The sequence below is a fragment of the Sparus aurata genome, chromosome 11, assembly GCF_900880675.1.
Source record: "Sparus aurata chromosome 11, fSpaAur1.1, whole genome shotgun sequence".
Lineage (NCBI taxonomy): Eukaryota > Metazoa > Chordata > Actinopteri > Spariformes > Sparidae > Sparus > Sparus aurata.
In genome coordinates, this window is record NC_044197.1 from 22,161,136 (window position 1) to 22,179,672 (window position 18,537).

At 40.5% G+C, this 18,537-nt stretch overlaps 1 protein-coding gene across 3 annotated transcripts in view; it reads right to left on the reverse strand.

Moving 5' to 3' along the window:
• Window positions 1-18,537, reverse strand: part of LOC115591202 (cAMP-specific 3',5'-cyclic phosphodiesterase 4B-like) — a 182,880-nt gene that overhangs the window by 51,901 nt on the left and 112,442 nt on the right. For all 3 annotated transcript variants that reach the window (XM_030432959.1, XM_030432960.1, XM_030432962.1), the window contains 4 exons: window positions 14,036-14,230; window positions 10,505-10,541; window positions 10,189-10,259; window positions 6,052-6,104 (listed from right to left, as the gene is read on the reverse strand). In XM_030432959.1, the coding sequence (XP_030288819.1) occupies window positions 6,052-6,104; window positions 10,189-10,259; window positions 10,505-10,541; window positions 14,036-14,230 (356 nt within the window). The remainder of the gene's footprint in view (window positions 1-6,051; window positions 6,105-10,188; window positions 10,260-10,504; window positions 10,542-14,035; window positions 14,231-18,537) is intronic.

Consider the following 18,537-nt stretch of genomic DNA (forward strand, 5'->3'; position numbering starts at 1 on the left):
TAATATGTGAAGGGAGTCTGGGGATTTGCTCACGGAGGACAGAGATCCTATCTCAGTGAGGATAATGAGAATGTTAGGAGAATAAAAACACCAGGTGTGAACGCAAAGGCAAGAATGGATCGTTTTTTTATTGAAACTTACTTAATCAGTAAATTCTGTTAGCGTGTCCTTGAGCAAGGGACTAAACACCTGGTGTATGCGTACAATTTAAAAAATAGAAAAATAAAATAATGTCATTTGTGATCAGAGTGCCAATCGATGTGATGTAAAGTATATAAAAGCTAGCTTTTTTCAGGCATTTATACCATTATAGGACAGTTGAGAGGGGGTTTGACGTGTAGCTCAATCAAACGAGTGATGCTGTGCTTATATGGTAGGGTATTTTAACCAGGACGTCGTTAATAAGCCCCTGAAGCCAACTTTGACCTCTGAGATCTGAGATATCCAAATCTGAAGCGGCTTTGTGTAAAGAGAGACAGCAGCAGTGCTAAAGCACACAAACATGTATCGTGCTTCAGTTTATTACCTCATTAAATGTTATATAAATTAATTTAATTGATGAATATCATTTTTTTTTATATATAATTCAGCATCCTATATATTATATCATTATATCAAATATAATATATCTTGTTTCATAAATGAAGTTCAAAATATGCAAGATATGCATTTTTGCCTTTAACTTATCTGTATGTAAACAGCATTAGAAGAGTTAGTTTTGTGAGCTGAGGGAAGGTGAAACAGGTCCACCTGTGTGTAATGCAGGTATTTACGTATCATATCATTGTGTCAGCATGTGCATGTTTGTGCAGTGTGTGGGCACAGACAATAGGCCTTTGTCTCCCCGCATCCTATTTTTCTCTTGTGGGCTGACAAAGGCATTCATACACACCAACACACAAACACACACACACACACACACACACACACACAAACACCTCATCTACGCACAGTTCCTCCTGGCTTCCATCAAGTTACAACAGTTTAGAGACAGCAAAACAGGAACAATCTGATCTTCTCTTCCTGCCTCACACTTCCTGGCCTCCCCCTCCTCCTCCGTTGACAATAGTGAGAGAGAAAGAGGCAAACAGATGAATGAAAAAGAAAAAAAAATGGCGGGGGGGGGGGGGGAAATTAAAATGAATAAGACAGAAAGAGGGTGAGACAAGAGTGGGTTCTGCTGTGTATGAGTGTGTGTTTCTGTGAACAGGAGGTGGTCTGCAGCGAGGATGTGGCCTGAGGTTTATGGGAAAACATTTCTGATTGTGTGGCATGCAGGTGTCGACTGCATACCCCAAAACTACGAGCATATCGCACGCAGCATTTACGAGCAGTGGTGGGCAAGTTATTTGCAAAATGCAATCTGACTTTCAAACAGCATTTTGCTTGAAATGCTCATCCATAGTTGCCAGCTGTGACTGTTTTCCCTTTGGTGCAGAGCGTGTTGTGTAGAGTGGCTTTTTAAAAGCTGAACAACTGATTCCTACTGCATACAAAGTCATGTTACTTATTATTAAATATTATTACTATGGGAGCTGTGAGACTAAACCGCTGAACAGCTGAATAATGGGAGACACTCACTATAACCCTCGTAAAGGAAGCTGCAGATTCAGGTGATAATTCTCTGTGTGTTCACAGTGCCTTTCTGTGAAACTGTCTGCATAGACTCATATATTCCTTATTACACTATTTTTTTTTGCCCCTTTCAATAAAACGCCCAAATTAACCTATATAGAACAATTAAATAGCCTCGATCTGTTTAAATAAACAAATGGCCTTGGACACAGGGAGACAAAAAGCTTGCAACTCCCCTCCAGTTAGTTAGAACTGAAGAAGCCTCTTGGACGAGAGGTGAAACGTCTTCGAGAAACCGAAACAAGTCCGGTTGCCGATGATAAAGCAGAAAAACAAAGGTCTGGTTGTTGTTAGACATTTGAATGCAGAAACATTGCATTTTATATCTTTAGCATCGCTACAAATAATTAAAACTGCTAATTTGCACAATTTAGAAGCTGGATTCAACAAATTCATGATTTATGCTATAATCCTGTCACCCAACTAAACAATTAATTCTTCAGTTTAGAGCACACAAATTGCCCTTTGAGATTAGTATCAAGTGTCAAGCATGTGTTTTTCTCAACAAAAACATCATAGCAATCGAACATTCTTACAAAACAAAACAAAAATTGGAAAGAAAAACAAAGGTTCAAAAAATTATAAAAACAAAAACCACCAAATCAAAAGCAACTGTGAGTCTATTTCTTTTCTGAAACTTCTTTAGTTTTTAGTTTAACGAGCTGAGAAGAAAAACACAATACACTGGCTGTGTTTACAGTAATGAGGAACTATATTACCCAAAGCCAACAGAATGACTCCGTCGTCTGTTTTGACGTGTTTTGTGGACGCCGTTGAGAAATAAAATATATATCAGGTGGTCTTGTGCCAAAAAAATATCTGTTTGTAACAAAACTTCATTGTTGTTTTTTTTGGCTCTTTCATGGGATTTGCTGATAACAACAAGAAGATTAAATGATATTCTCATCCTTCAGTGAACTTTTAAGCCCAAAATACTTGAACATTCATTTCAAAGTCGATCTTTAGCCAGGTTGATTGGATGGATGCGGGCCAGAACGGCACACAAAAAGTAGCAAAATGTTTTGCAAGTGGATGAAGAGCAGACTGTTTACTTGACGAGTCCCTGCAGTCAGTTCTACTTCAACGTAGTGACGAGTTGGAAACATTCAAGCTGATCGCAGAATTTAGTGACGACCTTGTTTGCCCTTACAGAGAAAGGTCATAATGCACGTTATGGAGCTGGTTTACCAGACACACACACTCACACATTTCCCAAACTCTTTATTACACACTCACACTCACACACACGCGCGCGCACACACGTGCACACACACAAACACACAAACCCAGAGCACCTGATGAGCTGCGGTTCAGAAGAAGGAAGTGAAAACTCAGTCCATCTGCTTTGACAGGAAGTCAACAGAAGCCACATACAGGCATGCTGACGTCAATCAGAGCCACAGGAACACCTCCCCACAGCACACACACTCACACACACACTCACTCACATTACTCACAGTGATGCACACACGCCACGATAAACACTCACTCGAATCATGCACCGTACCAGTCCACATTTACAAAACTGCAGACTTTTAATTCAATCACACAATGAACACTGCATAACACACACGTCAGGGTTTTCATAGACCCCTACACTCACCGCACACTCACACAGACACACACGCACCTCAGTATAAACATAGATTATCAAAGAACGTGTTTCTTCTTTTTCAACGACACGAACTCGTGCATTTCAGATTTAACGCCCACGTTCAGTTAAGCATGTACTTTTCTTACTAAATGTGCTAGAAGAAAAATATCTGCTTGTTTTTCAATGAGGAGGAAAAACTTTACTATCGTTGTGGAACTGACTGACGCTCGTTTTCAGTTCTACTTTGATGTCATATCTGACCCAAGTTGGTTTTTCATGTAAAGCGTGTTGGTTACTTGATGGTTAACTACGCTCACTGCTCTCAGTTTCGTTGTTGCTCATCTCCGTCTCTCTTTACACAACAATATATGTCACTTCTTTCAATGCTCTGCCTCGAGTTGTGGGAAAATCTTCTACTGACATGAACTTAAAGGTCTAATAGTACTGAAGAAATGTTTTTATCAGTACAGAAGAATGAAAATAAGATAAGATACAGATGTTTTTGAAGAGGGCATGGCACAATATATACCTTTTAATGGTCCAGTACATAAATCTTGCAAAGTTTTCAGTTTTTACTGTCCGTTTGTTTCTCAGCAGGATTACACAAAGAACGATCAACAGACTTCCATGAAACTTGGACGGAGGATGGGTTCTAGCCCAGAACAGACACCATTAACTTTCAAGATTGATCCGAGTAAAAGGGACGGACCAGGAATTTTTTCTCACTTACTTTAACATTGTGAGATTAGGTGTTTTTCAATTGTTTTTGTTAATTTCTCAGGGTATAACTCATAGATCTTGATGACAAAATCAGGAGTATTAATCTATGACTGGTATCTATGACTGAGTGAGTACAAAAATGCCATGCCATGCATTTATTCATGATTACTCACAACACCATTGTGGTTCTTGAATAGAAACACATATTTGTGATCAGTGAGACACACTGAGCCTTGGGATGGACAGCAGAGAAGTGCATTAAGAAGTAAGAGTGATGTTAAATTATATTCTTTCACGGCATGAAAAGTTACAATAAACCTGACATAATTTGAGGTGACCACATCCAGGTGAAGGAGAACAACAGGAGCTTGATCAGCAAGCTCTCAGTCATCCAGCAGGTCAATATTTCATAGTCTGTGTGTATCACCTTCAATTAACGCTATACATTTTTGTCTCTACGAGTAGAAGTTAATGAAATACATATGAAGTAAAGACGAAGAATAAAACCTTTAAAAGTAAGGGGCAGCGGAAATATCAACGTTGACAGATTATCACCTATTGAAACTGCTGCGCATTTACACATTCAGCAGTTACAAACAACACTATCATTGTTCCGAGTTGTATTTCTGGACACCTGTCAAAATCAAGTCCAATATTCATTCTGTTTTAGCTCTGTTTTTGGTCTCCACCAACACCAGAGGGAAAAACGCCTGGAAATAACATGATACCACCAGGTATGGTGCATTGCAGGCCTTGGAATAACTGCCTTTTTTTTCCCTTTTTAAAAAAAATTAGGCTATGGTAAAATGCGTGTGGCCCAATCTTATCCACACAAGTTCAGTATAAGCCCATGCTGCTACATGGGAAAGACAATACAAACAGCCGAACTTTGAATAATCTAGTAATTGTCGAAAAGTTCCCGGCGACTATCAAACAGCATTTTCCTTGAAATCCTCGTCCATAGTTGCCAGCTGTGACCGTTTGCCATTTGGTGCAGAGCGTGTTGTGTAGAGTGGGTTTTTTAAAGCTTAAGAACTGATTCCTGCTGCATACAAAGTAATGTTCCTGTGAGAGCTGTGAGACTGAACCAAAACAGCTGCACAATGAGCTGAAACTCACTATAAACCCTCATAAAGGAAGCTGCACATTCAGGTGATACTTCTCTGCGGGTTCATTAGGAACAGTGTAATTCAACATACTGTTCAAGTGGATGATAGAATATATGAAATGTCCTGTTATTTTAATTAGAATCACTAGTTCATGTGAAAGAGAAAGCCAGTTTATTCTGACTCCTCTTCAGTGTGATATTAGACAAACACTCCACAGACACACACACGTCTTTCTATACTTTTGAGGATCTTTATTGTCATAATGAATTCAATAGCTCATAACCATAGCAGCTAAATGTCTAACCCCAACCCTTACCAACCTCTGGATGTACACTTCCTATCATTTTACCAAGATATATCTCAGTTTTAACCAAAGCACAGCCTTAACCTTCAAAATTCAGAAATGCCCTCACAATGATCATTTAAAAAAAGTAAATAGGTCCTCACAAACAAAGCATTAGCGATAGTAAAATAGCATTTGTAAGTTCACATTCACGTGTATAGAGCTCACAAAGTCATCCGTGCTTTCATACACATACTCACACACTGCCTCTTACCCGCCTAGAAGGGTATATGCAAACACACAAACTGACACACGACCGCTTAAAATCAAATGCGTTGAAAGACAAGAAAAGGGGGTTTGTCGGCATCCTCGAGCGAGCTGCTTTAATAGACCACACTGTGTGTGAGTGCTTGTCTGAAATACAAGTTCACTTGTGTTTGGACACGGATAATGAGTTTGATGACAAAACAGTCTAGACTACAGCGCTGGAGCTGAGGACAGATGGCGAAAAAAGTGAAAGTCGTCACGTACGCAAGTTCATGAGCAGAGGACGAAGGAGGGAGGCAGGGAGGAGAGAATAGTGAGAACAAGGAGAAATGATGGCAAGGAAAAGTTCAAACCAGATAAAGCAGGTAAAAAAAAAAGACGTGTTCTTTGCGCAGCTTTACAGAAGTCAGACACACAGCGGGACATTCCTCTGAGCTTCTTACCTGGGAGACAGACTCTGGTGATCGGAGGCTGAGTTGTTGCTGCAGGAGACCTCCTGAAAGACAGGAAGAAAAGAGAGGAAAAATGAAAGTGTGACAAATAAACAAATATCCTAAATAAAGTATATACTGCATGTAATAATCTTTAGAAGGACTGGCTAAGCAAAATGAGAAACAACATTTTCTGAAAGTAAGGTGAGATAATTCAAAGTTTGTACAGTGTACAGTCAACATCAGAACACAACCAGCAGCTAGTTAGCTTAGTGTAGCATAAAGACTGGAAACGCATAAATGCAACACAAACGCAAAATATCTTGGACACGAGCGCCTCCATCATGTGCCGGTGACTTCATCTGGAGCAGAATCAGGCAGTGGAGCGGCTGTATCGACTTCCCGCTCAAACACTTACCCGACGCGGTCGCAAGCCGCCAGTCATGACGTCACATTGTAAGCATCGAATAACACATTAAAACCAAACTTATCAGAAAGAAAGAACTACCTAAATGACTGAAACCATCTTTTGGAAAAATGTATGCTGACTATTAAGGGGACATGACCTATACTGCAGCCAGCCACCTGGGGACATGTTTTGGACACACTTCTTGGGAGTTGTCGTACTGTCCGTGTTGTATGGTTGAAGTAGACAAGCTTTAACGTGTTCATTTGTGAGCTTTGGTTTGTGCTTTTACGTTACTTTTGCTTGGGCTAGCGGCTAAGCTAAGCTAACAAAGCCAAGAATAAGTATGACAGACCAATTTGTGTCTTCAGGAAATTCCCATGGGGCGCCTTTGTCCACAGACTGTCAAATTGATCATGAATGGGATCACTTTAGACTCAAATTGAAACAGTTTCTGACAGTTTCCAGTCACGCACATTATGTTGTTTGATCGTCAGATGTCCCCTATCTAATCGCATATGTCCACATCACATCAGTGACATTACAGTAAGCAGTTGTTACACATATTTTGATCCACATTCTTCTTTTAGCAGTGACATTTCTCACACCTCCCTGCACCTCTTCTTGCAATAACACACAAAACTCACAAAGTGTTGCTTCCTTCAGTCTCAAATGTGTGGTATTGATATAATAAGAGGCTTAAAACCTCAATGCTAGTGCCCTGACTTACAAAGTGACTCGTCACAATAACTGAAGTTGAAAAGGCGGCACCTTGTGCAAGGGTCTGTTTGTGTGAGAGACTGACAGCTGGAGAGTGGGCAGCTGGCTGTGTATTGATACATTTCCTTTTAGCGGGGACTCGTCGATCATCTGCCCCATCTGGTGTGCGCAATAAGTTCAATAAGTGTGTGCATTAAGTTTCTGGTCCATCCGTGAGTGTCTAAGCCTCTGCTCTTGTCTATGTGTGGGTGTTGAAAACTGAATGTAGGTCAGAGAGGATTCAGGTATTCAATACAGCAAACCGAGTGTTAATGCAGCCTGAGGAAGAGGAGAGTGCTCGGAGCATCTTTACAGACTGCCTCACACACACACACACACACACACCATAACAGCATTCGCATAAAGAATAGAGGGAAAGGTGCCCTATATAAGGAGCTCTAGTTTATCTGCATTCTCACCTCCACTGGGATGTGATGCTGCTGCAGCTTTTACAGTTGTGTTTCCATGCTGATAAATCTGTGATAGACCAATATCAGCTGGACTCTAAAGATGCCAGTTTTCGCTTTAGGAAATTGTAACGGGCATTTTCCATTATTTTGTGACTATCTTTAGACGAAACGCTGAATAGGTGAGCAGGGAAAATAAACAGCAGATTCATTACCAATGATGATCATCGTCGCAGCCTTAGATTAGACTTGCAGCTAAAACTACAGATTATACTGACTGAGATAATACAACTCTGACTTACTTACTATGTCTGTAATTTTGGAAAAAACACTTCACTTTTTCAAACATGTTTTTTAATATGATTATTATTAAACATATTCAACTCAAAACATAGAAAAAAAAATGGTAAAGAAAATTCAGTGCACTGGTTTGAGGAAATAGGTTAGAAAAAAAAATTGTTCTGCCCTGCGTTTTTTTGCCTCTGCTCACCGGTCGATTCTACCTATTGGATGTAAGATTTCTTATTTCTTCATCTTTTTATCCTTTGAGACATTTGTGTAAAACATTGTCATAATTATCATATTAATTGATGGGTAATGGCCAAAAAATGTGTTCTGTGAGGTAGAGGTGGTGCTGACTGAGATGAGAAAAAAAAAGGCCAAATTATTAAGATATTACCTCAAAGCATTGGATGAGATGGACAACCTGAAAACAGCTATCAATGCCACTGACCTGCTCTACAACTAGTCTACCATCCAGTAAACGGTCATGTTACATGTGCAGCCACATGATATGCTGACTACTGAACACAACATGGCTTCAGTCACTCAGTACATGAACCTTTTAATCCGCTTTCATTTTATTCCTGAAGTGCAGTGATAGCTGCATTAGCTACATTTTCTTAGCAGTTACAGTATATGAAGAGCAAACCATGTCCTCACATCACATTTTCTCTGAGATATGATGTGTTTGTGTCATGTAGAGCTTTCAATTTATTCCCACATTCAACTCCATTATGTGTGAGTCACAAATATGGTACACTGGCCGCCGAGGCAGTGCAGAGAAAAATGCCGTGGGGACGACAAATACTTTACATGCACACAAGTGAGACGTTCCATCCGTGTGAGCGAGGTTGTTTTTGTGTTTGCGCCTCACCACAACAGAGCAGTTCCTTATAGGGCATTTTAACTGACTGACACACAGTCAACTGGAAACTATTTTTTTAATTTCTAAAGAGATAAATGATTTAATTCTAAATTTATGTCACACTTTTATTTTGGCGTCCCTGTGACATTGAGTCGCTGTGTTTAAATGTGCATGTGCTGTGTTTGTTTACTGGACCACTGAACTCGCTCAGGAGACAGCTGTGGTGTCAGACGTCACCCCTCGGTCCGTTTACAGCTCAATATGTCTACCTTGTGGTGAAATACTGGAATTGCAGGCTGGGTGCAGATGATGAACGGCCTTTCTGTCTTTGACTTCTGTGTGTAAGCTGTGAAGAGACTCAATTATTTTGGAGAAGCAGAGGAGTTTGATATCTTTCCACCTCAACAGCTTCACTGCATGACGTGCAGATTGTCAAAGAGTCACTTTCAAATGCATTTTGCACTCTTCCACAAGGGAATCAAAAAAAAAAACGAACCCAGAGAGTGGCCTCAGCGGACTTCAACATGATTGAATGATCAAGCGATGGCTTTGAAAACATAAAAAACTCATGTTTCATTATCAGCTGGCTCCTCAGACATTAAGTATCTGCCAGAATTATGTTCCAGATGTCAGAATCAAAGCAGGGGTTTCATTTATAAAAAATGTATTTACCTAAACTGAGCATAAAGAATCCCACTGTAACGTACGCACCTGTGATCTATACATATCAAATCAACAAAATCCAATGGCACCAGACCTGCAATTTCCCCTCATGTAACATCAGCACCGACATGGGTTTAATCAGAAACAGCCATGGACGAAAATAACATAATCAAACATTTGGAAGACGAGATCATGGTGATCATTGAGGGGATTAAAGCCAGGCGACATGTATTATTCTCTGGATTAAACGGTTGGTTGTCAAACACAGCCAGACACACTGCTCGGGACTGTGACACCGGTGCAGTGAAACAAAAGATCGGACGAAGGACAAAGAAGTAAACACAAAAAATAATGGGGGGTTAAGGATGTTTCAGAATTCAATATGAAAAGATTAAATGCAGTGATGTGCCCTAAATTAGTAACCGTGTGTCTGCTGATCACATTTTTCATAAAGCTCATGCAAAGTCTACCACATGTTTTGCATGTGCGTCACAAATTGCATTACGCCTACAGAACCAGCAGGAACACTGACAAAGTCAAGTGGAGACTTTACATAGAGGTGAGATCATTTCCAAGTCAAAGTACATTTGAACAAGAACAATAAATACGTAAAATACGTGTGGTTTATTGTAGTTATAGATAAGTCAAACTTATGATCAAACATGAAACTGAAAAGTCAGTTGTAGACTGTGAAAAAAAGCCCCATACCACAGATAAATACAATTCATTATTAATCAATTAAATAGAACTGATTGACAAACACTTACTTGCTGGAGGCACACTGGACATTGGTCAGTACGGTGAAGTTATTCCTCACACTTCGAAGGCTTGCCAGAACCTAAAAAGGCAGAGGAGACAACCGTAAGGATTCTTTGTCCGACTTTTATTCAAAATCCTTTCTCTCAACAGTGTCTGCTTGGTTGTAGCACAGATAAATACAGTAATTCTGTTCATCAGGCTGCCAAACGACACACTAATACATGACATGTTTGTCTGAGCGCTGTTGGTAAATGACCCCATGGATTAATAAGAAGTTGTGCTAATATTAGACTCATTTTGGGTCACATACAGTGAGATATTTACCTGAGCAAAAGGCGTAACGATCAGGTCATCACCATGTCTGCAAACACACACACACACACACACACACACACACACACACGCACACACACACACACACACACACACACACACACACACACACACACACACACACATACAGAGAGGTGGTTAGAAAACGTCCTCAAATACAAACCAAAGATCAGGTTTTACTGTTGCATACAGCCTATATCCTGAGTGCTTCCTTAAGAGCAAAGACGGGAACATGTAAGAACAATAAGCAATGACCACCATGACCCAGCCGGCCTCATTACTATAATTAACTGAAAGAGCCGGGAGCCAGAGAGGAAGAGGAGTGCGGGAGGATGGTAATGGGTCAGAGACAGGAGTCTTCTGTTCTGGATGTAACCTTGGAAGGCACTCAGCTCTAACACTGACCTGTTTTTGTCATCTGAGACAGGGCAAATTACTGATCTACCCTTCTGTGGGTTCCAAATCCTCGTCATGTTATGCAACATCTGGATTCAAGTACTCCTCAGACCCGCCCCCCGACCTAAAGAGCACCTATCATAACATCCTCCACTGGGGGGCAGAGCTGTAGAGCAGCAGCCTGCTGTACGTCCAGTGATGTCGGAGAACTGCAGTCTGAGCTTTAAAACAGCCGCAACCATGAGTAGAAACCACATGAATTACTGGTCTGCATCTAAGCTTAATTCAACTTGGATCAATTTAATTAGGGCAGGTGATAATAAAGTTTGTCTGCAACCTGTCACCTTTAACTTTGTTGTCCACCCTGTCAAAAGCTGCCTCACAGTCAGATGTAACACAGAACACGCAGGCTTGAAATTAAATCGGCATAATAATCAGGAAACACGAGCGACAGCATGACATAAAACAAAGCTAATTGGCCCATTCATAAGTTATGTCTAAGCACAAAAATAATCTTATTTCAGTTTTAACTCTGGCTTTTTAAGCAAAGGGGACTTACGAGAATCAAACTGATAACCTTCTCCTCAGATAAAAAATGGGGATTGTTTTCTGCTTTCTCCAAAATAAATATACAGTGATAAAAAAAAAACAAAAACATTGTTTTAACACATTTAAATTTGGCGCTTTGCATGTCAGACACAGGGAGTGTAGACATCCCTTTTTTTCAAATCTGGCCCTCCTAAAAAGGAAGTTGAATAGCGTAAAGACAAAAGAATGTCACGCAAAATAAGATCCAGCATATCATTGTCAGAATGTCCGATTCCTCTTTTCAAGTCGACAAATTCTTATTAAACTGTGCTGACTTTATTGACAAAAAATGGTCTGTTAGAAGAGATTAAGATTATGAATTGATGCTCCCATGACTTTGATTTTACTCCAAACAAACTGGATGTGAGTTATAAGGGATGGGCTCATCAAGGCCTCTCCCCTCATTTCTTCCGGTACGTCACCATATAAACAGCTTTATGTTACAGATTCAAAGGGCATTTGAAAATATCTAATTGAAAGTTCTTATTAGTGCCTATAAAACAGATTCAGGGCTTAAAGTCATTTCAAGACTATACAGGGCTCTTCAGGAGATCAAGTTAACAAGCTCTGCCTATGTGAAACAAAAAATGGGAGCGGGAAACAGCTGTATTTTCAGAAGAAGTCTGGAAGGAATATTGTGAATTTCAGTGGAGGATATCGAGCTCAGTTGCATGGAGGGTGTTTGGCTGGAAGAGTGTTTGTAGATTTTTCATTACACCTGCTCAGAAATCATCACTCAGGCAGCTCTAGCTGCTGGAGGAATTACGGCTCCCAGGAAGCCGACCACTACTACTTGTTTTGGGCCTGTTCAAAAGTAAAAGCCTTCTGGTGTAAGATTTATACAAAATGAGTTCCTATATTCCTATATTTAAGTGGGATGAACTCCTCTTAACGTCTACAAATATGAAAACAAAAGACTTATTGCTGCTAGAAAGGAATTACAAGGAAATGCCAGATGCCTCATCCATAGAGTACTGGTACTATATCATTTATGAAATCTTTGTTATGGAAGAAATTACGTTTTCAATGAGGCTCTAAGAACACAAATATGAGGAAATTTGGAAAACATGGAAAATGCACATTTTCCCGAAGTGCCCGTCTTTTGTTAAATAATATTTTTTCAACTCTTTATAACTTTATATATTTTATTCATTCTCAAACTCAAGGCACCCCATGTTCTGTCTGTTTTGTTTTGAGTAAAAAAAACAAACTGAAAGGACATATCTAAAGATGATTATGTAACTGTTGATGTGAATCAAAATGAAGGAAAAACAACTGCGCTGACTTTGCTGTGAAACACAGTGTCAAAGACTGACCCTGGGTCAGTGTTAGTGTGCTTCGTCTATAAAACACTGTCATGACTTCTCTGTAACAGTAACGTGAGTACGACTAGTCCGCAAGTAACATGCATTACACTATTAATTCTTCATTGATTAACAATTCTTCTTCCTCTTTACTGGGATGCTTTTGATGAAATGCTTGAGACTAAACTGCTTGATGTGTTTTCATTATGCGTGGGTGCCTTCGGTACACACAGCCCTCACTACGCCGCTCTGTAGTGAGGCTGCCCAACCTTATTGTCGAGGTTGTCTGAGCAGCTTTAGGGGAAAACCTGCAGACACTACTGAGAGCTGAAGCACTGCCAACTCTAATCTATATTCTGATTTATATGATCTTATTCAGTAATAAAAAAAAAAAGTTAATATTTTACTCTCTCCTTCAGCTCCTCTTAAAGGTCCCATATTATGAAAAACTGACTTTTTCATTACACTGTTAAAAACAACAGTTATTAAGCAGTTGTTTGTTGCAAATTATGTTTTGAACAATTAGTACCTGGTTAATTAATACTTTGTACAGGTATTTTTTTTATAAACCTTTACAGTTCAAGGGGCGGCTGTGGCTCAGTGGGTAGAGCAGGTCGTCTAGTGATGAGTAGGTCACCAGTTCGAATCCCGGCTCCCCCTAGTTGCATGTCGAAGTGTCCTTGAGCAAGATACTGAACCCCAAATTGCTCCTGATGAGCAGTTGGCGCCTTGCATGGCAGCCTCCGTCATCAGTGTATGAAGGTGTGTGTGAATGGGTGAATGTGGCATGTGTTGTACAGCGCTTTGAGCTGTCGTTAGACTGGAAAAGCGCTATAAAAATGCAGACCATTTATAAAAATGCAGACCATTTACAGTTGCTTAATGAATGGTTTCTACAGCATTGAAACTTTGTGGTGAAATGCACATTAACTAGAGATTAATTAACTATAGATGTATAAATGTTTCTTAATGATGGTTATTATAAAGTGTTACCAGTGTTTCTATTCCAGTTTTCTAGTAGTTACTATCATTTTGGACAGCACAGTCATGAATTTCATCCTAATTTGTTATTTGATAGATTTATTAGAATGTATGTATACTGTACACATACATTATGTATACAGGGAATACACATAGATATGTGTACATACAGTTCAATCCTGCCTGCCACCCTCTACTGTATATCCCTGGGGTGCGTGCATGCTGTGTGTATTTGCGTGTGTTTTATATTTACAGTTCGGAGGCGATGGAGGAGTTTCGTGACATGGACTTGGGCGACAGATCGTAGTCGCTGTCAGAACGGTAGAGGAAGGACTCTCGACGCTGGTTATGTCCGGGGAAGTTAGTGTGGAGGACCAGCCCAGAGCCGGGGGAGGCCTGGGGGTCCAGGGGGCTGCAGCTGGCAGACGGGCCATTCTCCACATCGAAACTGCAAAACAGATGAACACACAGGTTTTAAGATGTTAGTTTGTTTCATTCAGGACTAATAGAGCAGAGAAATAAAAAATTTCCCCCCCCAAAAAACACTAAAAAGCAAGTCTGCAATGAATTAGAAGCTGCTGGGAGACAGGTGACAGTCAAGTGTGTTTTTGCATCAACATGAGCTGAGAGGCTGCCGTGCAAGAAAGAAGCCCTCCAGACGCAGCACCTTAAAGCTTGACTGAAGTTTGCTGCTGATCATATGGACAAAGAAAAAACTTTCTGGAGGAAAACCCTGTGGTCAGATTAGATGTTATTGTTGACCAGCAATATGTTTGGAGGAGAGAAGATGAGGCCTTTCACCCCAAGAACACCACACCTACTGTGCAGCATGGTGGTGGTAGTATTGTGCTTTGGGGCTGGTTTGCTGCAAGTGGATCTGGTGCTCGAAAGAAAGTAAGTGGAATAAGGAAGAAGGAGGATCATCTCCAAATTCTTCAGGAAAACTGGGAGACATCAGCCAGAATATTGAGTCTTGGGGGCAGTTGGCTGTTCCAGTGGGACAATGGTCCCAAAAAGCATCAGAAGTGCTAAAGGAATGGCTAAATCAGGCTAGAATTGAGATTTTAGAATGGTCAAATCGAGGACATGTGCTGAAGAAACAAGTCCATGCCAGGAAGACAACTGATTTAGTAGACCTTCACCGATTCTGTCAAGAAGAGTGGTTAGAAATTTAGCCAGAAGCATGTGGATGGCTATCAAAAGCACCTAATTTAGGTGAAAATGGCCAAGAGACATTTAACCAAATATTGGAGATAATGTATGCATATTATTTGGTTACATACATTTTCAGAAGAATAAATTCAGATTTGAACCAAACTTCATGAATGTTTTTGTGAAAAAGAAATGTTTGTTCGTCTTCCTCCATAACAGAAGAATGAGAGCTGTAGAAATCATTGGAAGTGAAGACTGCCATTAAAACATTTCTAAATGTGTGTCTAAACTTTTGACCGCAACTGTCTCCTGATAAGGAAATAAGAAACTAAACTAAACTTGGTAATTGAACACTTAGTGTTTTTGGGTTTACTTTAATTCGATCATAAAAACATTATCGAGACGTTCCAACAACATCAAGTCATTCCAAGTGGCTGATAGCATTTTGATTCGATTCTGATTTCATTTCATTACGCACAAAAGACACACATGCATGAGTAGACTTGACACGACCGGGTACGAAAGGGCAGAGTGACATACGAGGGCACACAGTGTTCATTCGCTGGTGGAAACAGGGGAGACTGGGGCTTTGTGAGGAAGGTGGAGGGATGAGTGAAGGAGGAGGTGGATGTCATTAAGACACCATCAAAGAGGAAAATGTGCCGCGTGCGCAACTTCCCGGAGATCTCTTTTCAAACAAACATGATGTAAGTTTCCATGCATTTTCTACGGAGGTCTGAGTTTCTGCAAGTCGCTCCCTTTCATTACTGTGTTCTGCCTCGATGGCCGCCACTTCCCCCTCTGTATAGTAAACACACACCAGCAGAGAGGGCGCTGGTTACACGACAAACTCAAAAGGCCCAGACCACTTAAAAATTGTTTAATGTTTCTTCATTTTGATGTTTGACCTTCAGTGTGCAGAATGATGAATGTGCAGTTTGTTTAAAGGGGAGAAAGTTTCTCTGTGCTCAGCTTGAAACCGAGTTTAAAACACAGCGCTGAGCAGGGTTTTGTGAGACCGCAACCAGTTTGAAACTATTATTCACAGGGATTTTTATATAAAATATGTCTGGAGGGGATCTTTAAACAAGAAAAAAAACAAAAAAAATGCAATATTTACAGAAAACTCTCTCACCACAGAACATCCAGTGTATGCATAAAGGCCACAAATATTTAGTTTTGCAGCTGAGTGTTAAGTTGTAATGTGTATTTTTCTTGTATCCGCGCTCCTCCCAAGCTCTTCCTCTGTTTATTATAACAAAATCTGAAATGGAAAAACCATCAGTTTATCTATCCGACAAGATTTTCCAAAGATTTTCTGACCAACGAAGCTATGTGTAGAAGTAAAAGCTCTCATGCACCGTCTGCTGCTGCGCCCCGACTCTGTGTACTAAAACAGGCTTTTATTTCAATAAAAATGCACAGACTCGCTGCTTCATGTGCTGTACATACAACTTTTCACTGCACATTCACACACCCTCGTGTCAACTTATTAATACCGACCAGCGAACCATTTGTGGGACAAATAACACCGGATTGCTGGGAATTCTGATGTTTATTACCCCAGGGGATGTTGGAAAGTGAGTGAAAGGCGGAAGAATGTTTTTATTTTCTTCATAAATGATGGGAATTTGGGTTGTAGCAAAAAATTATGACATGTATGGCATCAGCTAAATCTGTAACACAAATAATACACAGACAGAATGATGCAGCGAGAGTAAACTTTGGATGTGAGGGGAAGGAAAAAACCCTGGAAAATAAACAAGTAAAAAAAGAGCTCAGAGTAGACAAACCAAAAAGTCTAATGGTAATTAGGCCAAGATAGGCACAAAACTCACAGTACGTATAAGCTGCACATTGTCTTCTTTTAATGAAGACTATGTGCAAAAAGGTCAAGGGGCAACAACAGCACAAACACGATCACTATTAGATTTCAGCCTCAACCTTGAAATAGCCAGATGTTTCTGTCCAGACAAACAGAGGTTCCTGCCAGGGAAGGAGAGGTTTTACCCCCCCCCCCCCCCCCCCAAATAAAGGACCTTTATGTAACAGTTTGTAGCAATTCACATGTGTTAAACGCTTTTCTTATTGGCCACATGTGAGCCGATTGTAAAATGACATGGAGAAAAAGATCTTCCCCCTCTCTCTCTGTTGTCTACACAAGCCTGGGGATGGTTTGTGGAAGTTGTTTGATGCTGCTGGACTTTGGATTTGTTTGTGAAGGACTCGGGTCAGATTTTCCCACGACAGTCTTAAAGGATGGGACTTTATGCAGGTTCTCGATCACCCCGTCTCAGTGCCTCTCTCCGCTCTTCATAAAAATGTAGTCCGTTAAAATGAACTAACGGCCGGCTTCAAGCACAACACAGAGGATCCACAGAGCCACTGTAATACACTCTGTGACAAAGAAAAAAATGATCAGAATAATCAGGGCGATTGATTGGAGCTACTATGGGTGCGATACATTACATGACACAGTAAGTCTCCATTTTAGTGTGACGTTAACATCAACAGTTTATTATGGATTTGTGCACAAATACCAACACAAAAGTCTCGACTCCGCAGCTACTCTGGATTGCAAGGCGTCATAAGCTTGGCTGCCTGAGGAAAATAAAAAGCAGCAGCTTCCCAACTTAATTCCGTGAATAACGGGGGTAATACGATTACTACAAATCATTTTCCATGCGAAACTTCTTGTTCAATTTCCTGCATCACATGTCAATATGCAGTTTGACGTACTGACATGGCCGCGCCAGAGGTAAACAAAAGGTGCGCGTCAGTGCGCAGCTCAGATGCGCGCACACACACGCATGCCTGCCCTGTGCACCATGCATTGAACGCTCGGCTGCTTGGCCCCACGGGTCAATCCGCCGCTTTGTGTGTTGTGATCACGTGTAGAGACACCTAATTCTGGAGCCAGCGCAGGCGAGTCTACTCATCCATAACGCACACATCTCACAACTGTCCCACCTTTGACTCTCATCCTCTATGAAACGTGGAACTTTGGATTGACTTCGTATGTGAATTTGAAACACAGCGGCAAGGAAATGGGGGTAACATTTTCACGGGGCCAGGAAATCCTTTCTAGATCAATCAAGACAGCAAAGACCCCACCGTCTGTTTTTTTTTTTTGCCATGGCAGCGCTCAGGAATGTAGGTTATTTGTCTCTAAAAGACTTAAGATGGACGAGATAAAACAACGTTTACAAGTCAAACCCAGAATCACAAGAACACGGTCACAGTGGAAGGATATTCAGAGTATTTACTTAAGCTTAGTTAGTAATGCTACAGTCATACATTTGATGCGTTATTCAAGTGGAAGTCCAGAAGTTATATCAGCAAAATGTACTTAAAGTTAAAGTACTCATAATTCAGAAAACACAGTCCCTGTGACTCATAAATTAATACATTGTTACACTGAATTACTGATGTTAAAGTCCATTTTAACAGCTTAATCTACAGTGAGGCATCTTATTCTATAAACTCGTGATATATTCTGTATCAAATAAATACAGTGTCGTCAAAAGTACAACATTTGCTCTGAAATGTAGCAATGAAACTGAGATACTTAAGTAAAGTCCGAGTGTCCCGTTCCACTTCGAG